General features: G+C 40.2%; 3 protein-coding genes and 3 long non-coding RNA genes across 18 annotated transcripts; 3 read left to right on the top strand and 3 right to left on the bottom strand.

The window, feature by feature from the left end:
- The first annotated feature begins 1,122 nt into the window (after positions 1-1,122).
- Positions 1,123-7,008, top strand: LOC124342931. Of its 4 annotated transcripts, XR_006918990.1 has the most exons (6): positions 1,123-1,420; positions 1,501-1,789; positions 1,879-1,977; positions 4,051-4,304; positions 5,950-6,227; positions 6,287-7,008. It is a non-coding gene; the product is annotated as an uncharacterized LOC124342931 (long non-coding RNA). The 4 variants fall into 4 exon arrangements; XR_006918989.1 differs by having other exon boundaries at positions 5,950-7,008; XR_006918992.1 differs by having other exon boundaries at positions 1,853-1,977; positions 5,950-7,008.
- Positions 4,894-21,555, bottom strand: LOC124342953. 2 transcript variants are annotated; one of them, XR_006919021.1, is made up of 6 exons: positions 21,407-21,555; positions 21,123-21,341; positions 20,962-21,063; positions 20,659-20,901; positions 5,971-5,975; positions 4,894-4,909 (listed from the first exon to the last, which is right to left on the bottom strand). It is a non-coding gene; the product is annotated as an uncharacterized LOC124342953 (long non-coding RNA). The 2 variants fall into 2 exon arrangements; XR_006919020.1 differs by lacking the exons at positions 4,894-4,909; positions 5,971-5,975 and adding an exon at positions 19,801-19,847.
- LOC124342800 (mitochondrial dicarboxylate carrier-like) lies at positions 6,421-8,338 on the bottom strand. Of its 3 annotated transcripts, none has more exons than XM_046795972.1 (7): positions 8,251-8,338; positions 7,962-8,175; positions 7,717-7,872; positions 7,550-7,655; positions 7,217-7,452; positions 7,066-7,146; positions 6,421-6,973 (listed from the first exon to the last, which is right to left on the bottom strand). In XM_046795972.1, the coding sequence occupies exons 2-7, from the start codon at positions 8,064-8,066 to the stop codon at positions 6,815-6,817; spliced, it is 843 nt and encodes a 280-aa protein (XP_046651928.1). In that variant the 5' UTR covers positions 8,067-8,175; positions 8,251-8,338; the 3' UTR covers positions 6,421-6,814. The 3 variants fall into 3 exon arrangements, with proteins under 3 accessions (XP_046651928.1, XP_046651926.1, XP_046651927.1); XM_046795970.1 differs by having other exon boundaries at positions 7,217-7,424; positions 7,486-7,655; positions 8,251-8,333; XM_046795971.1 differs by having other exon boundaries at positions 7,217-7,424; positions 7,486-7,655; positions 8,234-8,296.
- LOC124342704 (U3 small nucleolar RNA-interacting protein 2-like) lies at positions 8,460-10,271 on the top strand. The gene is made up of 6 exons (XM_046795825.1): positions 8,460-8,776; positions 8,841-9,281; positions 9,346-9,466; positions 9,522-9,719; positions 9,799-9,938; positions 10,000-10,271. The coding sequence occupies exons 1-6, from the start codon at positions 8,533-8,535 to the stop codon at positions 10,230-10,232; spliced, it is 1,377 nt and encodes a 458-aa protein (XP_046651781.1). The 5' UTR covers positions 8,460-8,532; the 3' UTR covers positions 10,233-10,271.
- LOC124342552 (condensin-2 complex subunit D3-like) lies at positions 10,265-15,231 on the bottom strand. The gene is made up of 8 exons (XM_046795542.1): positions 13,906-15,231; positions 12,904-13,820; positions 12,703-12,836; positions 12,447-12,639; positions 12,113-12,382; positions 11,603-12,047; positions 11,230-11,531; positions 10,265-11,161 (listed from the first exon to the last, which is right to left on the bottom strand). The coding sequence occupies exons 1-8, from the start codon at positions 15,089-15,091 to the stop codon at positions 10,328-10,330; spliced, it is 4,281 nt and encodes a 1,426-aa protein (XP_046651498.1). The 5' UTR covers positions 15,092-15,231; the 3' UTR covers positions 10,265-10,327.
- On the top strand, positions 14,980-18,083 carry LOC124342925. Of its 7 annotated transcripts, none has more exons than XR_006918975.1 (5): positions 14,980-15,067; positions 16,688-16,825; positions 17,008-17,346; positions 17,403-17,713; positions 17,825-18,083. It is a non-coding gene; the product is annotated as an uncharacterized LOC124342925 (long non-coding RNA). The 7 variants fall into 7 exon arrangements; XR_006918974.1 differs by lacking the exon at positions 14,980-15,067 and adding an exon at positions 16,217-16,306 and having other exon boundaries at positions 16,688-16,770; positions 17,003-17,346; XR_006918973.1 differs by lacking the exon at positions 14,980-15,067 and adding an exon at positions 16,217-16,306 and having other exon boundaries at positions 17,025-17,346.
- Positions 21,556-22,266: the final 711 nt, after the last annotated feature.

Here is a 22,266-nt window from a genome sequence, read left to right as displayed (position 1 = left end):
CATATCCACACAGATAGATAGGAAACATATATATATAGTATAATATAGGGATACATATTTCTGTTGAAAGAAAAATGCTCCTGTATATAAAAGAAGAGAGAAAGTTGGGTCTCACAATATCCGACGGCGCGCCTAGGGGTCGTCGAGCCGAGAGTGGCATCCAATTATATCGGTATATACATCTTACACATTGTGTGTGTGTGTGTGTCTTTTCTATATCCAGTCAAACCCAACTGTGTGTGTGTATATTCAAAAGTGTCTATTTTAGTTGGGATTCACATTGTTTTGTTATATAGATCTTGGCTCCTAGGTCCCGAAACAGCTGTTCCTTTCTTCTTCTTCTTTCTATTTGATACAAAGAAAATTGGCCGAGCTTCGAGTACACTATACACCTTCTTTATAGACTTTCTTCCGATATGTAGTTTTCTTAGAACTTGTGTGTGCTACATACACTGAACGGCTAGGTCTGTTGGCCAGACAAAAAGATGGTCGGCCAACGGGATCGAATGATACCGGCCGGAGTCGTTGCCGACCTTCTTTCGTGGTGCAGGAATTTAGACTCTGCGTGGAGCACGACAACGGCATCGCCGTCCATTTTCATTTCAAGTTGGGTAAATGTAAAAAAGTATAGAGTAGTACTGGTGTATTTTACCGTGCTCCCCAGTGATGCTGTTTCATTGATCCACTTACGAGAAATCCACAAGTTCTAGTGTGTGTCTCTTTTCCACGAACATTTTTCGTTCGCCAACGCATTCAGCAACTGTGAATAATACATTCGTACATTTTAAAATCGAATTTGCATGCATTGTTGGGAATTTCAAGTTAACTTACACCACCAGAGTCTCGAACAATAAAGTGCACGGAAGTGGAAAGACGATTTGTTCTCTTTTTGTTATTAATTTCTTGATATTCGTCGTCGCCATTAAAGTTTAAGTGGTTTAAGTTGGAACGACGAGGGAATCCTGATGTATAAACTATTTCCCAAATTGGGGTGGATAATTAAAAGCGAGTTGAAAGGAAGGAAAACTTTTTCATAATATTTATTTTTCAAGAGCTCTGGGTACATAATAATTAAGCTAATGGCCGCCATGCAACGCCGCACTTGACAATTCTAGACTTGAACAGAGAAATGGAAACATATGGAGCTATTTCAAACTCAAACACGAGATGAGGAAAGTGACTTGAGGACCCATGTTTCGAGAATAGAACTTGATTTGATTTGTTAGGCAACTTGAGTATGCTGGAAATGTGAGTCGGTTCACCCCAGCGATCTCTTGCTTTATGTAATGTTCACTCGTAACGGAGGAGGACTTACGTGGAATATCCCGCCAGTGATGGACTGATGATGGCGTATTCTTGAATACTTGATCATTTCTTGGAAATCACCTAAGTGACAAATTTGAGAAACACTTTTCTACTTGTAAGTGAAAACTATAACATGCTATAACTTTTGACTTTCATAACATTCCCAACAAGTTTCATGTTTCTTGATAAATCCAGACACTTATTCATACGGCTTCTAGACATCAATAAAAGGCTTTGTGAAATTGGACTGTTTCAGCTGTCCCTGTTGTCCATTCATGCGAAAAAGAATGGACTGTAGCAACAATCAGTTGCCACACGATCATGGATGGCAGTGATACAGCATATGGATCCACACACATTGGATTGTGCAAAAAAGAAGAAAGAATAAGTGATGGCTGAAATATCCTGAGTTGGTAGTCTGCTGGTCCATCTTATTGCAAGCTGACGTGAACGCGTCGAGTCATCGCAACGATTTGCTCGAATGGTAAAACTATTTTTTCTTTTATAATATTGTTCCCCCTTTTTCTGTCTCTCTCATCTCTTATAGATATATATATCTCTCATACACGACAGGCCCTGCGAGCACATCACGACTTGGCGGCTAGGATGTTCACAGTCGTCATGGAAAATAACGCATAGTACATTGCTGTGCTGACTGCGCAGCTATAAAAGGTAATTCTTTTTTCTCGGTGTCTCTCAACAGCTCCCCAGCCTGAGCTGTCAGACGAATACGCCGAGATGCTACTATATAGTGATCCTGCGAAGAAGTGAGGAATAAGAATGAGGAAGTTTCCCTTACCCCATAATATATACCGAACATTGCTCAGCACACACACACACACACACGAGTGTCGAGAAACAATGTGTGCTGTCAGGTCTCCTCCCTCCCTTTCGCTTGGCTGAATTTCCTCCAGCCAAATAAATCATCGTCGTAGTACATCCAAAATAGGGCATTAACCTAACCCCCCCACCAAGTTTTCTAGTCGACCGGAAATGCTCTCGCTAGCTTTTTTGTATCTCTCTCTGTGTGTACGTATTCAATCTCTATCATCTTGTCTATCTATCACGATTGTTTGTTGGTATTTGTCTTGGATACATAGACACAGGACGAAAAACAGCCAGTCGATGCAAGAGATAACAATCGTTCCGTTACGAACTACTAACCCCCAGATAAGTCATCACTTATGTTTTCTATAGTGTAAATGTATATGCAGTACTACAAGTTTCTTTCTCTTTCCCTGGCTCCTATTCTAGGATTCTTTTTCATGTTTGCAGATATCCAGAAGAAGAAAGGCAAAAAAAGAACACGAGATGAACAAGAGAAAAAGATTAGGAATGCTCCGCTTGTAGCTCGGCCGTGTCCCGCTTGCGGCGACAACGAGAAAAAGGGAATCGAATCACAGGCAATTTCCTATTTTTATGCTTTTTTCTTTCCTCCTTTGTTTCTTTCCTTCTAAGGTGGGTGGTAGACGGAATACTTTGTATACTATATCTTTTTTTATAATATCGGGCTTTGGGTTGGCAATTCGCCGATATGTCGGGGGTACCGTGACAGTTTGAGTCTGCTGAAACAGGCGGAGCGTTTTTTTTTTTAAATATTTTTAAACGTCAAAGGACGACTGTCTGAATCGTTTTATTCTAATTATTTTATGGATGAACAAAAAAAAAAAGTTGAACTCGGTCGGCAGCAAGGAGTGGCCTGATGGGTTATGGCATGTACATTGTTGAGCTGACGTGTATTGATCCGTCCTCCCGGCTGCCTTACTCCCCTGGGTCCTCCCTTTTCTATCTCGAAAGAAAAAATTCCGTCTAGCCCACTAACTAATATCCTTGATTCAATCTCCGTCCGTTTAATATTATGTCAAGACCTTTAACTAGTTCTTTCGTAACTCTGCTTTTACACGAGTCACATCTTGCTGCTGGTCGATCCTTCCCGATTTCTTTGTGGATTCTTTAAGGATTGAATAATTTATTTTTTTCTATTTCTATTCAACTTTTAAATGATTTTTTTCTCCCTTTGGACCATCAATGATTCTTAAAAAAGAACCTAAAAACATTGCAAACTCTTGACGTAAATGTATTCGTGAATATATTTATCGTCTTTCTTTTTATCCGCTTGTAAAATATTTATATATCAGAGCACAGGGCGTTTTACGACACTCGAGGCACCTCTGCTACTTTATTCACTCTCTCTATATAACCCTATAGCTCCTAAACCGAGCCTCTAGTTGAGAGAAGGAGCTAGGTTGATGGAAGAAAGATGAAGGTTTCTTTAGAATCGTTGAGACACTTTTGTGTGGGTGAGGGGGTTCTCTCGCAAAATGTTTGGTATACCATGGGCTCATCTGCCAGGGAACGAAAGGTGACAGGATACGAGAGGGGAGGGGGGAATATAGGAGCCGCCCGACCATCTGGAAACCCTGGCGATTGATGTTAAAATAACCAATTAACTGACGTTTCCATGACACGCTTGCCTGTACTCTTGTATCTTTCGGACGTTGGATGATTGAACTCTATTCTTCATATCGTGGCAGGAGGGAACGGTTGGGCTGAGCACAAATCGTAGGGTCAGTGGGGATGACAAGGGGCATCGAATTTTTTGGGGGGGTTTCATGATGATCAATTCATCGTCTCGAGTGCGACAAAAAGAAAAAGCATCAAAGCCTCTCAGCTGATGCTCCCGAGTCTTCATCTTTTGTTTATCGTTTACCGAAAGTGCAATATAAAGTGTCGTCTTTTTAATAGTGACAGCTCGTCCCGACGTCTTTGGAATCACAGTGGGGATTGTGGCGATTGGCGATGCGTGGCGGCGGGAGCATGGAGAAGAGGCGCCGTCAACCACATCGTTGAAGAACGACGTCTGAAAAACATTTGATGACGTCAATATATACGCTGACACATTCACGTCCTCTGCATTCAAGGGAGGCCACACTCTACAAGCTCCGCCAGTTTAGGCCTGTGTAGCACCACTGTCCCCTTCTTCTTTTATTTAAAGAAATGTAAGTCTACCATTTTTTTGTTTTTATTCCGTCAAGAGAATCGATGGCGCCAAAGTGTTTGACATGTTCTAAATGGAAAGAGACATCCTACGCGTGACTTTGGCCGGACTTGTAGACCCCCTCCTGTGCCTGCCTGTCTGTCGTGCTCTTTGCCGTTATTGGACAAAGCCTTCAGAACTAATTAGGTTCTCGTGTCCTATTGATCTATTCGATTGATTTTCCACTTGCCTTGTGACTCGCGACCTTTTTCTAAACATATTTGGCAGCTAAAATTGGGAACTATAGAAGTGATCAAATATCGTCATGTTTATAGGTCCGGAAATCTTTTCTATCTGCCCTTTTGCATTTTTTTCCTCCTTTCCCGTTACTATGAAATTCGTTTTCGACAAAGACTATCAACAGTCGACGACACAGCAAGGATCGATCCCGATCGGCGTCATCAACAAGCCGTGCCGCTTCTCTTCTCGAGGAAAAAAAGGGGAAGACGTGTAACTCCATTAAAGAGCTCCGGTTCTTAAGTCTTAAATCCTTCTTTTTACCCCCTCCGCTAACACCAGGACCATCAAGACTTTTTTTTCATTTTTTTTTTTTCCCTTTTCCTTTGCCTTTTTCAAAGGAAATCATTCCCGCCTGTCTATCAGTAATCCCGATTGAAAGTGAAAAACTTTTTTTTTAATAGGGTCCTTCAATCCTTAAACAAAAGAGATTCTTTTTTTTTTCAAATGATTATTCTCTTCTTTTGCTTTGTCTTTTTGTTTTGTTTCTCCATTTTACTTGCGCGCTCGATGGCGGCCAACTTTTCTTTCTAGAACTGGGACTTCACCAGTTTATCCGAGTAGAAAACACACAGACAACCTTCGTCACTCGGCTCCACCGTGGCACACTTGAGTAAGAAGGGACTAAGGGGGAGAAAAAAAATAGTTTCAACGTCTGGAAACAATTCTTTTCCATTTTGAAAAGGTAACAGCGGGAGAAAAAATAGGAGGAATTGAATATTTGAAAAGACGCTCCCATAAATAAACGCAAAGGTGAAATTGTTGGGGAAGAAAAAGATGAGAAACATTCTACGAAAAGGAATTGAATTGCCTCCTGGAATTCCCCAGGATTAGATTGAGGCTTAAAGTTCGATATAAAAAGAAAAGAAGTAAGAAGGATCGTCTAAAAATTGAAAAACAGTAATACATAGTAGAGTACCCCCCTTTCTATAGAAATACGCTCAGTCGTATGTATTTTTTCCTTCACCAAAGATGGCTAGAAGCTTTTTTTCTTTGTGCATGTATTTATAAGTTGTAGTTGTGGACGACCATGCGTGGAGAGTGTATAGATAAAGTCCGAACAACCCTAAAAGATGGAAAGAACCATACTCTCTCGACACACCCTTCTTTTCGGCACGTTTTATTTTTATTTTTTTCGCCTATCGATTCGTTTCAGTGAAGACGCTCTTCGCTGCAAATAGAAAACCCCCCGTTCGTAAAAATAAAAGTTCAGAGAAGAAAAAAAGATTCGATCGATCATGGGTTGGCAAAGAGCTGTGCTTCTGTCACGCAGCAAAGCTTGTTTTCCTTTCCCGACTCTCAATCCTTTCTTGTTCCGTGCCTTTTGCTTTTTATTCATTTCCTCGATCTAACATTTTGCTTTCACTCAGGTAAGAAGACACACACACGACATTACCTCACGGTTTGTAATCGCTACATCTACTTAATGCCAGACTCATCTACTGGGTCTTTGGGGGAATCCGAAACAGAGAGGACTTGGAAGGCTGTTGGGCTTTTTGTTGTTTTACACAGATAAAAAGGCTCGTTTCGTTTCTCACGAAACAACGACTGGATGGAAGGGAATGAAATAGAGTGAGATGGAGAATATACGTCTAGCAGCGCTCACAGAGTCCAATTAAAATGCAATCAGTCCCAAGAAACAACGACGGTAGGATCGATAATACTCCTGGCTTTTGTCATTCCTTAATCAGCTTTGGATCCCATCAGTCTCTCCGCTGAAACAATACAAGGCACAAGCTGAGGATACTTTTAACTGCTACTACCTATTACAGAGCTCTATATCAATTGGATATTATTTGGCCGTCTGCAAGGAATAAAGCGGATTGAAATAATGGACAAAGTCGTAATACAAACGTTACATCATGTTTGATCAATCAGGAATTGATATCGCATGGGTGAATAAATGCAATATAGACAATCAACTGGGCACATTCAAACAGCAGCAACAAAAATAAGTATAATTTCCAAGTTAAGCCACTTTTTAAAGACTCGTAATTTACCCTATAATCTTTCACCTTTTTATTTCATGTAAAATTATACTTCTTTTCTTATCTCTACTTATGACTCTGACAACAATCTTACTAATAAACATCTATGACTATCACAGGTGCAAGTGCAACCAACAGTTAAACTCCCTTGGTGGGCAGAATCCTTGATATGTTCGTCGTCCGCCCGTCCGTCATTCGTAAACAAATAACAAGCGAATAAGCGAAGCGAATCATTACATCAAACATCTCATTTGGTCTGTATGTATCCAAAGTGTTTACGAAGCTGCTCAAGGAAGACGAAGGTCAAAATCGTTTGTGGTGCCAGGCGGATGAAAGCCGGGACGTAACCTTTGTAAAATCCCAGCGGTCCTAGTTTAGCCGTGTACGTGACCAGATGCATCATATTCTGCACGGAATGGAAAATAAACAAGTCAAATATCGGGCCGAAACTACGTGAGGATATTTTCAAATGTTGGAATAAACACCGCGACGTCTTACTTTGAATTCTCCAGGTTTGGCGTTCATCGCTCTTGTTTTCAAGACGTCTAGAGGTTGTGTCATGGTAGTTGCTATAGCCCCCTTTAACGAAGATTACGAAACGAATGTCGTTAAAAAGTTATTCAACCTTCAACAGTGAAGCGAGTCTTACGGCTGCGAGAGAGGCAGAAAAGTGCGTGATGAGGTTGTCGTCAAAGTAACCGGATTTGAGTAACATAATTTTGATTTGGTCATAGAAGGATAGCTGTCCGATGGTCATTAAAACCGCTCGTCCAGTAGCTGTCGATGCACCCGAGAAAAGGCGCCTAAATCCTTCCTCTCGGAACACTCGGAAAACCCCATCGATAGCGTGCTTGTAGCTGTAATCCAAACACGGATGAATAACTTAGAAGTTACTAAATAATTGGTGTTAGTTTTTACTTTCTTCTTTGGGCTTCTGGAACCTTAATGTCGTTTTGCATTCGAACGTTAATCATGTCTCCAGGTGTACCAACAAATCCACCTACAGCTCCAGACATTCCAGCAATAAGTGCTTTCTGATAAAAGGGAATGTTATCGGCTTTGGCACCACCAACATATTGTTTTGACGCCTTACAAGAGTTAACAGATGTGTTAGATGCTTCAATATATCAAAAGGAATGACTGAAATACTTCATAGATCCCAAATCTTGCAGTTGAGTAAGTTAGTTGTCTGAGAAGAGAGGCTGTGAGGCCTGAGTAAAGAGCAGTGATTCCTTGTTGTTTCACTATACTTATAGCTAGTCTTACAGCCTTAACCTTTCCATCTTGTTGTGTCTGCAAATGTACCTAAAGTGACAAGAGAGCTTGCTATAAATAGTAATAGTAAGTAGTAGTAGTAGTAGTAGTACTCTATAGTAAATTTTTAGGAGTAATACTTTGATTAAATCAAGAGGATGAGTAACAATTGCTGCTCCACTGGAAGCTAGACCGCCAAAGTACCACCGTGACAAGCGTTTTTCTGTTGTTGCGTTAGCAATCATGTTATTTTTTTCAGCACCAAGGTGAGTGTTCAACTTTAGTAACTAAGAATCTTCTGTGGATGATGTGATGTGACAGGTGAAAGTCTACAAGTTGCTGTTATGAATTCACCTAAACAAATAAAAAGTTTTTGTAAACAACACAATTTCTCTGGTAAAAACAACCGAACCATTTGGGCAAAATAACCTTGATTTAAGTTAGGCTTACGTGACGGAATGCCTTAATTCAACGGCCAAATTAATAACAACACGAAAGAGAAAACATTTGATTCAGAGACACCTAGCGGCCAAGCTGAAAGTAAGAAAACGCCACCTAGGAATCATCATAATCAACATTAAGTCTATTCTCTTAATTCGTCAGATGGCGCGAGCTAGTTTTTCGTCTGTCAAACCACGTGCATTTTGTGCTTACAGTTTGTAATTTTGATCGACGAACGAGAAACTTTTACAATTGCTTCACATTCATAAAATGTCATTTTTCATTCGCAAAAATCAACGTGGTGCCAAACGCAAGAACGGAGCAACGGTCACTGACAGCAGACCCAAAACTTATAAAGAAAAAAAGCGTTTGGCTCATGACGACGAGATTTCTAGCCACTCCGAAGGAGAAAATGACGATTCAAAAGTCTACTCAGAATCTGAAGACGAAGAGACGGTGCAAGAAAAGAGACTCAGGCTAACGAAAGAGTACATTCAAGAAATCGAAAATCAGGGTTGGTAAAAAAAATGTGTTACAAATGTTTAGAAATATTTACAAACCTTAATTTGTTTCTCTAGAACGTTTAAGAAGAGAGGAGGAAGATATTGACAAATCAATTATTGCTCATAGACTGAAAGAAGATTTACTTGAACAAAGTGGAAGACTGAGAAGAACTGTTGCAGATTCATATGAAAAGATTGATGAAACTTTGATCAAACATTTGCATTGCAAAGATCACAAGCAACCCATCACGTGTTTGACAATATCACCTGATTGTCAGTCCCTTTTTACTGCATCAAAGGATTGCACAATTGTCAAATGGTCTCTTGTAGAATTCAAAAAAGTTGCTGTGATCAAGAGGGTTGAAAAAAAAGCTTCCCGTGAAATCAAGGGCCACAAGACTGTAGTTCAAAGTCTTACTATTTCCTCTGATGGAAAATTCTTGGCTAGCGGTGATCTAGAAAATCAGGTTCACATTTGGGATCCCATCACAATGAAGTGGTTGCACACATTTAAAGGTTCTTATTTCACTATCATTTGAATTTTAGATTATTCATAATGTTTTTATTTTTTAAATCTTAGGACATAGAGCTGGTATTACCGGTTTAGTTTTTCGTCGAGGTACCCATACGTTGTATAGTGCTTCAATGGATCGTACTGTGAAAATATGGAATTTGGATGAAATGTCTTACGTAGAAACACTGTAAGTTGGGATAGATTTCCTTTTCTATTCCGAGTTTAATTGTTGAAATCCTCAGATTAGGTCATCAAGATGCCATCACTTCCATCGATGCCTTGACCAAAGAACGAGCCATTACGGCAGGCGGGCGGGATAATTCTGTGCGTGTTTGGAAGATACCCGAAGAATCGCAGCTTATTTTTAATGGACATCAAGGATCCATCGACTGCGTTCGTCTCGTAAATGAAGATCACTTCGTCAGTTGCGGAGATGATGGGTAAGGTTTTTGTATGATTTATTTACACGTGATTCAGTATTATATACCCCATTAACCAATGTCGCTGCACGTATAATAGGATGCTGTCATTGTGGGGGTCTCAAAAGAAAAAACCACTGTTTAGTATACCCAACGCCCACGGAGTCGATGAATCGAATAACCAAGCCAATTGGATATCTTCCGTTGCTGCTCTGACGAATACAGACCTTATTGCATCAGGTAAATATAGAGACTTACTTCCCTAAAGAACCCATTTAAATCTTGTGAACGAACGAAGCAGGATCCCAAGACGGTTTCATTCGTCTCTGGAAATGCGGTGAAAATTTCCGTAATTTGTCGCCGCTTATGAGTGTCCCAGCTTGCGGGTTCGTGAATTCATTGGCTTTTTCCTCCGATGGTAAGATGTTAATCGCTGGTCTCGGACAAGAACACCGACTTGGTAGGTGGTGGCGGAATGGATCGTCTAAAAACGAAATCCTTATCATTCCGCTCAAGCAACATGAAAAATCATGACCTTGTGCGATTAAATAAAAAAAATTGTTGAATTCAAAACATTTGACACGATATTATTGCAATTTATTTTAAAACCAACGTTAGTTAAAAGAACTTCAATTACATCTTCTTCTTTTGGATTTCCTTTTCGGCGTAGATTCGAGCTCGGGTAAAGAATCGGCTTGATTATTTTCATGATCCGGTAAATGAATGTTGCTCAAATCAACGTCTCGTATTTGAAAACTGACGTCGTCGACTGGAACGTTTCGAATGGGAGTACTCATAATTCTGGATGCTAGAAGACGTTTCGCTGCCACATTTTTAGGAGGTAACTTATCCACGCTTGGTTGTACGAAGGGAACAGAAGTATCTGCTACTGATGGCACTTGCTCGACTGGATCTCCATTCAATCTTGCACTGTCATTAGCGAATGAAACTTGTGTTTTCCTTGCGGACCTTCTAGACTGATTGATCGGTTTTTGCGGTTCCGATGATGTTGATAGCGCTTCTTCTACTGGACTGTTGTCAACGACTTGTTCGGTTGTTTCAGGGATTGCATTTGATTTTATCGGAGTCTCCACTGGCTTGTCTGAAGGCCTTAGTGTACGATTGTTGGCTAGACTTCGCCTGTCATTCGATTGAACTCTTACTTGCTCATCCTCACGCGGATTAACTAATTCTGGGGGTGGTATGGTTCGATCTACTCGGGGTGTTGGCAATTCGGCTTCCATCCTCTCTTGTTGTTCAAAACGTTTGATGTCGAAATCAATTTCAGCCATTAGCTGGCGATCTTCTGCTAAGATTTCTTGGATCTCATCTTTATAGTCCTTCATTAACTCTCGTAGAAAAAGCATTAAGTTGCCCATCAGTGAGGATTTATTAGCAGCTAGCTTGCGCTTCAAAGCTACAACAATCGGTACAATGTTTTCGATAACATTCCGTTTTACGACCTATCGCCAAATACAAAGAAAAGTGTTGACTTAGTGAATCGAAAAATACGAAATATCAGAGTACTAACCTGCGCGATAATAGCCTTTTTTGTGGACTGAACGATAGCTTGAGCTATATCTTCTTTCTCTACGGGATCGTCATCCGTTGAAGCTGACAGAGAGGCTAGTTTGATGTCGTCGCAGGATAGTACAGCCAAGGCATCTTTCAACACAGCCTCAGTGGAAGCGTTTTTGAGAGACATAACTTCTTCAACAACACCATGGAGCACATCGCGTGTAAGTCGGAATGTAAGCTGAAATCTCGCCTCGTCGTCTAAATTCTGAAGCATAAACTGATAGATCTGAAATCGACGACGGGTATGTTGCTGGCCTGGAATTTACATAAGCAGATTTGGTAAATTAATTCAGAATCTAAAGCGAGCAAAGGAAAAATGTACAGACCAGCAATGGAAAATAGTTTTTTCTCTCGATCCGTTAAAGCATATCGGTTGTATGTTGGGTGACCCTTGTAGTCATTAAAATGGAACACACATTCAATGAAGTGTTGCTGGATAATGGTAGGTTGTCTATGGAGTAAACGCTGGGTAACATAAAAAAGAGCCAGGTCTCGTAAACTTTCATCGTCATCGCATGCCAGCTGCAGGATGCGGAAAAAGAATGTGCCCCGGATCTTCAGATAGTCTTCTTGGAGGAGGTGAATCAGTAAGACAAGGGTTTGTTTCCTCACAGCGGGAGTTGGGTCACGTAAACAGGCCGTTACTTGAGGCATAACAGGATCGATGGCTGTCGCGTAACGGATAACCCAATCGCACAAACAGCATACGATATTGTTGCGGACAGCCTCATGTGGCGTCGTCTCGAGTAAACGACCCAAACCAGGAATGAGCTGAGAGAAACGTTTAGGAGATGAAGTCAAGCCACAGAAAATTGATCAATTTTAAAAACGTATACCCGCTTAGCCATCTCTTCATGTTGAACGCTGAGTTTACCCAGCGAAATGACAGCGGCTGCTTGTAAACGTGGAGGAAGTTTTCGTTTGGGTTGTGACTGCGGCTGTGAAAAAGGAATCGGAGCATCAACTCCACTCTCTGGTTGAAAAGCAGCGTGTTGCAACAGCAAGAAGTGTCGTTTGTTTACTTGTTGCGGACAGTGCAGGCCAACACAGCCTAGAGTGAGAATCCGTCGTGCCAATTGTTCTTCCTCTTCTGGCGAAACATTTTCCTGAAAAGTTTCATTGTAAACATCTTTTGTATTTTTATCCAGTAAAATACTAAATGGTGCATACTTGTTTTCTGAGATGGATGCTAAGAAATTCACCGGAACTGGATATAATTTCCCCTGCCCATTCAGCAGCTTCTTTGCGTGCTTTGTCTTCATCGGCTACTTGCTGCTGAATACAAAACACTATCATGTCGCAAGCAGTGGCAATCACGTTTGTAGATAATTGCGAATTGGCAACGAAGCGGCTTGAAATTTCACTGGAAGGATAAAATGTTATAAATTAAAAAATGAATATTCTACTGCAGTGAATCTTCATATACCGTATTGTTTGTACATTCTCCTTGCTCATGCTAGGTAGAGTTGCTCCAATCACTTTGTATACTTGCTGTATACAATAAACATTCACCGAATTTGTTGATCCAATGTTTTCTTGCAAATAATCAAGGGCAAATTTCTGTAAACATGTAAAGCAAATGTGTAGGACTGTTTTGGCGTGTTTGTATAATAGACGATTTGAATACCTTGACGTTGGTGTCAATGGTCGCATGGCGAGCGAAAATTGCGACGAGAGTTAGTGCAGCTCGGGGACGCTGCTCGGAGTTTGAAAGTAGAGTCTGTAAAAGCTGAGCTGGAATTTGTTTTTGACGAGACCACATTTCGACGGCTTTGCTCAAATAAATGTCCAAACCTAGTTCGATGATGACTTCTAAAAGAATCCAACCTTTCTGGCTGTCATTCCCGACCAGTGATCGCAATACGAACTGATCAGCACATTCAAGTGCTTTCTCTTGCACACGCGTCTCACCATCGATTACCAAGGGTAGTACCGATCGAGCCCATATTTTTTGAACGGCTTCATTTTCTGAGTGCTCGCACAAAAGATCTGTCATCATTTGAGCTGAATTGCGACGAATGAGCATAGCGACGTCACGGCACGCATTTCCAAGGAGTTTAAGAAGATCTTGAGTAAGATAGCGTCCATGTCGTCGAGTGACCGAGAGCAGCAATTGCAGGGCATTCTTACGCACATGGACTTTTTCGTCGACGGCACGCTCCTTGAGAAGATTCATAATAACAGATGCTTTAGGCAAAAGCGCAGCAGTAATGTTGATGGGCTCCTCTCCTTGCAAAAGTTCCACAATGTCAGATTCTTCCTCTAATTCTTCGGCGCCAGTTGTTTGTCTATCTACTTCTTCACTAAAAATTATGTCGAATATTTCAACAACAGAGCGATCGCTCGACTCGATACATTCACCCAGTATGGAAAGTGCTTTGGCTCTAACAGTTGCTGACTGATCGGAGCATTGGCCGAAGATAACAGCAAAAGTGAGCATGTCAATTTGGCCGTTTTGCAATAGAATTGACAGTATTTCCAAAGAAAACAGACGAAGGAAGGCTTGCTCCGTGTGAGCAAGTAATAGGAACCAACGGATAGTCCCTAGAAAATAATAATAATAATATTTAAAAAACAAAATCAAGTTATTTTCAATATATACAATTTAAAATGATAGAAAATTAAATACCTTGTCGGTGCTCTTCTGGAATAAGTTGGAGCAAATCTAGAGCTGTTTGGGCTGTTTTATGACGATACTCTGCTCTATCGACGACTTCGACACAAACGTGTTTAATAAGTCCATGCACGAGAGGGTAAATGATCTCTCCGAACTTGGAGATGAAGCTGTTGACTAAATTGAAGCTGATATCTTTTAAGGCCACCAAATTCTTGTTATTTAAGTCTTTTTCACTTGGATCAAGCACCAGGTACGGTAAAATATGTACAAAGACGTGATGGACAGTTTGGACAGCATCACCATGAAGTGGATTGCAGAAGTTGTGTATGATTTCAAGAGCCTTCAAACTCACTGCTCCCCTATCTAGGTTGATAATTGGTAGTATGCATTCAACAGTTTCTTTTAAAATGTTGGGATATCGTTTGAAGGAGAGATGCTGAGCAACCAGAAATAAAGCATCCAAAAACCTTGACATGGCTTTTTCAACAGCAGCTATTTCCTCTGGTCCAATCGGAGCTTCTCCTTCTTCTTCTTCAAATTCTGCTGCAGGCTGTGTTTGCTTATGACCTTTCTTAGCTTGTTGAGATTGAAGTGCACTTTTCTGATGATATTTTCTAGTCTGCACATATAGTTGGACAAGTTGCAATGCCTTCATATAGAGCATTTGATGAAATACTCTGAAAGCCATGCTCCCTGGTATGCATATCATGGTTAAGTACATTTTGGCAGCTTCAAAACATCTTTGGCGTTCTTCATGGGTGCTGGAAAGTGTTGAACCTCTGTCAATAAAGAAACCAATGAGAGCTAAAAGACTTTGGATATTCACTTTTTTCTCTTGAAACAGAAAACTCCAGAAGCGGGACCCATTGTTTGTAAGGTTGATGTTGACAGCAGCGGAGGTATTTTCTGGCATCAGTGAACTACCTAGTGACTGTCTTGTAGCTGTAGAAACCTCACTATCCTCAGATGATCCCCTATTTGATTCTAACCACAGCAAAAAAGCTTTCTGTAAATGAATTAATCGTGAAGTGATATGGCATTCTTCCAGAATTTCATCATAAAGCAGTGGAATGTCTTGACACTGCAAAAAGTCGTTGTCGATCACTTCCTTTATCCATTCTGTTTCAAGTTTATCCAATTGTAAACAATCCAATTCTGAAGCTACGGTTTGTTGGTACATTTCAACGTTATCTTCCATTTTATTACGATCTACCGAGTTTACACTACTTATGTATTATTTTCGAATCAAGCCACCATGGCCATGCAAGCCACGAACACAGCGTCATATTTCAGGCGGGAAACATTCGGTATATACGTTGTTTGTTAAGCAGACGAATTTTGATTCAAAATAACAACATGTCAGATTTTCAAAACACAGACGCGTCAGGCGTCACCAGGTTTTCTTTATTAAAATTTAAACAAAAGTGTGTTCTACTAGATTAATAATTTTGTATTTTTCAAGTATAAAAAAATTAAAAAAGGAAATTACAATTTAAGCACGATGTATAATGAGAGGTGGGCGAACCCGAGAGGAAAGAACTGTGCCAACTTTCGGTACTTGTTCTTACTTCTGCCGCTAGGTTATCTAGTGTTAGTGGCCCTGAAATCTGGCGCCAAGTTTAACCATTGTGGATAAAGCATCTTGGTTAAAGGGAGTTTTAGTTTAGAAACAATAAAATTAAGACCATGATAGTTTGTAATAACGTAACATCAGTTACAATTTATTGATTTCAATAAAATAAATTTAAAAAAATAAGTAGTGTTGTCGTTATTATTGGTCATTGGTAGAAAAATAGTTAAAATTGGGGAATCTAACAAACGTACTCGTCATAGAGGGGAATAGTAATTGGGAGCATGATATACCTGGTCGTTACTTCTTTTCATTTTCTTTCCCCATAAAATGAATTGCCTTTCTTCTTTGGGTGGTTTAAATACCTTGGCATATTTTTCTTTTGCTGATTTGTATCCCGTAAAACATCCAACAACGAAACACTTAACCATTTCGCAACACGATTTATCAAAAACACATCACCCTAAGTCAAAGAACGAAATTATAAAATGAAACAATGAAATGGAATCTACTATCAACAATGGCAGACGCTTACTTCTGAGAATTCGCGCCAAATCTCAGGGCCACTAACACTAGAGAACCTAGCGGCAGAAGTGTAAACAATTTCAGAAAGTTGGCACAGTTTTAAGAGGGGGCGCCCTACTGAGTTTGCCCACCTCTCATTATACATCGTGATTTAAGGATCAATATCCGAATATCGAAGTTTAACCAAAAAACATATTGACGTTTGCGATAATCAGCCCGATAGCAGCCGATAGCAGTTCAAAATTTCAAATCTTATGCATTTGATTAATAGCCACATCACCAAGATTTCACATTTCATTGAACAGTACCTGGTTAGTGGTAAGTGTTAATTTAATTTATTATTGGTGGTACGACATTACATGTTTAAACACCCCCAAGAACGAATCATGAAACAGATGAACGACGAACGAGTCATGAACGACTGACGAGTCATAATTCTAGTTTAATGGAAATTCGTACTGCTTAAGCTTAACAGAATTCATCTGTCGTCAGCTCACTCTGCTGTATTTTTTCTCTGTCGTTGATGGTGAACCAAGAGTTTTTTTATTGAGAATGTTTTAAACAAAATTTTATTTCTTTTAACCTTTGACTCTTTGAGATTTCAATATGTTCTTTGTAGTCTTTAGGTCTTTACATTTATTTTCATCACTCACTGTGTACTTGATTAATTGCCTATTTCTATTGTACTTTAAATTCTAGGAAATATTCCTGATTGTCTAGTTTCTGATGTCACTCACATCCAAGGCTTCATCTGTGTCATCCTCTCACATCTTTGATAATAAGTCCAACTTTTTTGCCCATTTTTAGTTGTGGCATTAGATTTATACAGATATACAAGTAAGCGTAACTTTCTGATTGTAGCATGACTAGCATCAGACCATGTGTATAAGTAGTTAAGGTTAGAAGTCCACTAAACATGATAATTTATAAGCTAAGATATTAGGCAATTTTCAAAAATGAAAGTACAACTCATACGATGTAGCTGACATCAAATTTGACTTTCTTAATTCCTAGTGAAGTGGTGGACTGTTTGCAGAATAAACCAGAATTTGGCTGATGGGCCAGCCCAGGATTCAGTCAATGGTCGGGCCGACGACTGCGCCTTTGAGCTGAGTCTCTGCCAGCCCACTGGTGAATATTTCGATGTCGTTGACGATTGTAGACGCTGGCCAGGAGGACGGTGTTGGTGGATGAGATGCGCAACGATCCCTAATTCCCCAAAGTCACCCTGTAGACGGACCAGTTTGCATGTCCATCCCGCTCCAAGGTCACGGAGATCATTACGCAAAAGTGTCATGGAGTGGTGTAGATGTCATGGGTTGGGTGAGAACGACACGTGTTGCATCATTATCAAGCAGGTACATAACCGCAAGCTATAACCATTTGGTATTCATTTTGATATTGGTTGTTGTAGACCCATCCCCAGCAACGTCAACTTGCAGAAGGAAAGAAAATTTGCCTTCACTTTCGAAGGTCACGGAGATCATTACTTAAAATGTGTCATGTGGTGTAAAGGTTGGGTGAGAACGGGACTTGTCGCATCATTATCAAGCAGGTTCAATAGCCGCAAGGCTTAGAAGGGGAATGGTGAGAAAAAATCGTATAAAAGGAGAGAGAAAAGGCGAAGGAAAATCAGTCGAGTGTGAATCTCCGGCACGGCAACAGTTGCAGTGACCTCTGTCACTAAGTGCCTTCTTCATCGAATTACCAAATTCGCTATCATGGGTATGTATTCTGTTTTTACATGGTGTTTGTATTAATGTAAATTATGACTGCATGTTAATATGCCAGTTGTTATTGAATAATTAATAATGTTTAAATTTATTAATTGTCTAGTGGTGCTGCAATTTGCTAGTGGTGTTTTATCGTTGATGGCTGTGCTGACCACTGGTGTACCGATGTCTCCTGGGTATGGCGGATACCAAACCGCAACTCCGCCGACTCCCACACAACAACAACATACGCAACAATCGATTACTAAACCACCAAGGCTCCAGAGTACTACCACAACTTATAATGCCCCGAGCTACAACAAGGCATCAACTGCATTGCCCTATCACTGCATTCCTCATCGTGTAAACGATTCGCAATAATGGGTAAATATTCTGTTTTTTTCATTGAAATTTGTATGAATCCTTCTTCTTTCTATTTGTTAATATGCCATTGAATATCAATGTTTAAACTTATTCATTGTTTAATTAAAGTCGTGCTGCTGTTGGGCGCTGTATGGTTAGGTCGACCACTGACTGGTGTACCGATGTCTCCTGGGTATGGCGGATACCAAACCGCAACGCCGCCGCCCAACTACACAACAACAACTTTAACGACCAGTTACTACACCGAGGCCCCCAAGTACTACACCACTAAGGCACCGGAGTATGATGCCATAACTTACGCTTCCCCGAGCTACTACACCGATGCCCCGAATTATTACTCTGCCTCGAGCTACACCACCAAGGCAGCGGAGTACTACACGATTACGTATGCTGCTCCAGCTACTACACCGAGGCTCCAGCTTATTTCTCGACCAAATCGGTCGAATACTACACCGGAGCGCCCAAATGCTACTCTGCCCCAATTTACACAGCCACAACTGAGGCGGTCTAGGATTACGCAGCCCCGACTTACTACTCAGAAGCTGCGCCTTCCTACTACGTTGGAACAGAAACGCTAGACTGTTACACCATTTTACTACATCCCAACCTACGCTACATCTAGCAACACCGAAGCCTCCACTGCTACTGCTGCTGTACTGCACCGAAGAAGCATCATATTACACAACCACGTACGATGTTCCAGTTTAGTACACCGAGGAACCCAAGTACTACGGGATTCGTGTTCAGATTTGTCGGTTCTTTTTAAATAGTTGCTAGTCACCGATATTTGATTGTGGAAGTTAAATGAGAAAATAAATATTTAATTGCGGGTAACCATCTTGTAAGACTTCCCTTAATACTTTTCGAAATTGCGACAGATGTTCCTATTTTAACTACTTCTCTAGTCGCTCTTCATACGGACATATCCTGGTAATTGTACGAAATTCTTTTTCAGGGTAAGTTACCAAAGAAACGTACTGTTGTGTTAATTCAAATGTTTAATAACAACAGTTCTGTTCTTAACTTTTAGGGCGTAACAAAACAGTTCATGGTAGACATCGTGTTTGGCCCTTTCACAGAAATTTATTGAAAGAGTACATGACTATAATTACAGCCAGTTGTCTTCATGTCGGAGTTGTAACAAATATACTGTTTTATTTTCTAAACATAACTTTGTTATGATTGTTATACTCACGACACAATGAACAGCAAAAACATGAAAAGGAATTGCTTTATTTTCCCACCTCCACCCACAATTCCTCCACTTTTTAAAAACACATATACTTACATACATACATACATACATACACACACTTAAGTTAACCCATTGGCTGCCACGCCATACAACCCGTAGGTTGTTCTCTACTCTCTACACGCCATGTCTGAAGGATCCATGACCAAGGTTGGGACTTGCCATTGCTGACAAGTCCGGGCTGACACGGTGACAGGAGAAGATGGAATGCACGCCTCTAGAATCCATCACCGTATCGACAAGGGGGAAGTCCCTATGGTGCACTGCCTAACAGGGGCCTTGCGGCGAATCTTGGGCTGGTGCGACTCTCCGACCCCGCGGCATGTAAACCACGAGACCGAACAGCGCGGCCCGTGCTAAGGAGCTAGGGGAGAACAAAGGCGTGGCAGCCAACGGGTTAACTAACACAAACGAAAACATATTACCAACAACAAATGATGATCCGCGCTGACATTTTGGAGATACCGGCGATGTTTTGGAGTTCATCTTCTCGACGTCTCCTCTGTATGACCTGAATAAAGACCAAACAAGTGTTATTAAGTGAAATGCCAATAAAAGTTACATAATACATAAAGGTACATTGGTCTGTTTTTTTGCTCAAAACTTTACAGGCGCTTAAAATTTTGCTTAAAAATTCAGCATTCAACAATCTGAACTGAACACAGAACAAAGCTCACTTGCTAGTTTTATAAAAAAATTTCCGGGAGTATACCGGAAGTAAGCCATAGCGCCTAAACCATTGAGCTGTCGACGTAATAAACCAAATATTCGCGATCTCCATGAAATTTGGGGTCGATTAGGTGTGATTTAAACGAAATCCAAAATTTGGCCAAAATCGAGAATTTTCCTGAACAATAATAGTTCAGGAAAATTCTCGAAACCGAAGTACGCGTACGTACAAATAAAAACATGAACTTTACCACAAATTTCACGAGGATCACGAATATGTGGTTCTTTTTGTTCGTCGAATAAATATTTACTGAACTACTGACTGAAATGAGAAAACTGGAAGTAAAAAAAGCAAATATCGAAAATTTAACAAGTGAGCTTTGTTGGTGGAATAGTTATCGTCAGTTTTCACTAAAAAATTTCCACACAATAGCTGCCGATAAATGTTTAAAGAGATTTGCAAAGTAACAGCTGAAAATTATCGAAAAGCCATCTAGCGTTAGAAAAAAACAAAGACTTCGAAGTCTAAGTAACACTTCTTTTGCGCGCATGAAGGGCCTGATTTTGGAATTATTACACAGACAGAGAGTTTAACGCTGATAAACGCAGATTACTATTAGATAATCTACGAAAATTAGTCAATTGTCCGGTACCTGGCCATAATCCCGTGGTGAGTGACTTTAGGTGTGTCACAGCAACTGAAGTGATCCAACTCGCCAGTGAAGCAAGAAACGTTCTGTAGCAGGACTACCAGCATAAGAAGCACTGAAGGTCTGAAGCTGGATGAGTCTTGATCTTGAAGATAAGGATGGAGCAGAACGTTGGTGGAAGTTCCTCTTCTGTCACGGACAAAATCCAGCATTGGCTCAAGGATGTCCGTGGGGATTTTGCGTGCTCTGTAAAAAAAATGTTACAATAATGAAAATATAAAAATTAAAAAGCATACCAATCTTTACCTTTTCAAAGAAGCACACTGAAATGTTCATGATGAAAAACCGTAATAATGGAATTAGAGCAACCAACTGCATTACTCCTCGGGTGGGATAAATTTCCTGATGCTAAAGAAAGTGTTATGAAGTATTGTAATAGCGTGGTGATAGGTGATATTGATGCTTACCTTAATTATCATATGGGTGATGATGTAGTAAGGCATTTGACGTTTTGTGATTTTTTTGGTAGCAGTAATGGGAAAACACCTTATCTCCACACATTTGTATACCACCATATGTGTGCTTCAAACATGAGGCTTTTGATAGCATGAGGATCTAATGGTAATGGATGGAAAGTGACTGAGCGATAAGTCAACTTGTTGGGATGACTGACAGTAGCTATGCATCTAAAATTTGAAGAAATAAGTTGGTATAATATGAAAATAAGGAAACTAGGTCAAGATAAACCTACATAAGATACGAAGTTCAATTTGGTATTTGAAATCACAGGAATGCAAGTATAAATAGCAACAATTTTGTTTCGCCTCGTTTCATCCGGGACGTAGGAATAACAAGAACGACCGTGGCGACATCTGGTAATGAGCGAAAAAGCTATTGCAACGTCAGGCTAAAAGAAAAAACTGTAGGCAGCGTACGTACGCCGCAAGGTACCCGAAGGGAATGTTAAGGGTATTCTGGTTGGTATAGTAGTATTGGTATAGTTTTATAAAGACAGAGCTATAGAATAGTTATAGAATAATAAAAATATTCTGTTATAAAGGTAGGCCTATTATTAAGATGAATTAATAACATTTAAAAAAAATGTATGCCCTTAGTTTCCGGAAGATTGTAATAAGCAGAAATCGAGAAAGAGATTAAAAGAATATTTCCGCATGTTTCTATCCAAACATTAAATAAAAATTAAATTCCAAAAAACCTAATATGATATGGCGCGGCGTAAGGGTAAGGCGTGACTTTGGTGCGGCGGAGGCTTCGCCCCGCCACCCCACGTCACACCGGATCTTGTTAAAATTAAATTTAAGTAACTACCTATCAGCACTTCTTTTACTGGAGATTGATAGCGTTCGGTGATAACATACAGTGACTTCTATTCTATCATACAATAGTAGTCGATTGTCACGTTAAGTTTATATCCCTGTCACACACTCACATGTCTCTGTATTATCGTCTGCTGTAACAGCTATTGAAATTCTGTCAAAAAGTAACCAGAACTCCGTTTGATCAAATGCCTGAATCGATTGCAGCCAAATTTTCAGAATAGATGTAAAAAATTGTAAGCTATCGATTACTGCCATTGAAATGCAATAAAAT

This window comes from Daphnia pulicaria, chromosome 6, assembly GCF_021234035.1.
Source record: "Daphnia pulicaria isolate SC F1-1A chromosome 6, SC_F0-13Bv2, whole genome shotgun sequence".
Lineage (NCBI taxonomy): Eukaryota > Metazoa > Arthropoda > Branchiopoda > Diplostraca > Daphniidae > Daphnia > Daphnia pulicaria.
The sequence above is the reverse complement of the archived record's forward strand: the minus strand, read 5'-3'. Positions and strand labels throughout refer to the sequence as shown.

Excerpts from the sequence above, each read along its gene's own strand:
- LOC124342800 (XM_046795970.1), bottom strand. The coding sequence starts at position 8,066 with ATGATTGCTAACGCAACAACAGAAAAACGCTTGTCACGGTGGTACTTT. Across the intron at positions 7,425-7,485 it reads CCAGAAGCCCAAAGAAGAAA|CTACAAGCACGCTATCGATG; the intron begins GTAAAAACTAAC and ends TTTGGATTACAG. Across the intron at positions 7,147-7,216 it reads TTTCTGCCTCTCTCGCAGCC|GGGGCTATAGCAACTACCAT; the intron begins GTAAGACTCGCT and ends TCTTCGTTAAAG.
- LOC124342704 (XM_046795825.1), top strand. The coding sequence starts at position 8,533 with ATGTCATTTTTCATTCGCAAAAATCAACGTGGTGCCAAACGCAAGAAC. Across the intron at positions 9,282-9,345 it reads GTGGTTGCACACATTTAAAG|GACATAGAGCTGGTATTACC; the intron begins GTTCTTATTTCA and ends TTTAAATCTTAG. Across the intron at positions 9,720-9,798 it reads GTCAGTTGCGGAGATGATGG|GATGCTGTCATTGTGGGGGT; the intron begins GTAAGGTTTTTG and ends CACGTATAATAG.
- LOC124342552 (XM_046795542.1), bottom strand. The coding sequence starts at position 15,091 with ATGGAAGATAACGTTGAAATGTACCAACAAACCGTAGCTTCAGAATTG. Across the intron at positions 12,640-12,702 it reads GAGAATGTACAAACAATACG|TGAAATTTCAAGCCGCTTCG; the intron begins GTATATGAAGAT and ends TTATCCTTCCAG. Across the intron at positions 12,383-12,446 it reads GCATCCATCTCAGAAAACAA|GAAAATGTTTCGCCAGAAGA; the intron begins GTATGCACCATT and ends GAAACTTTTCAG.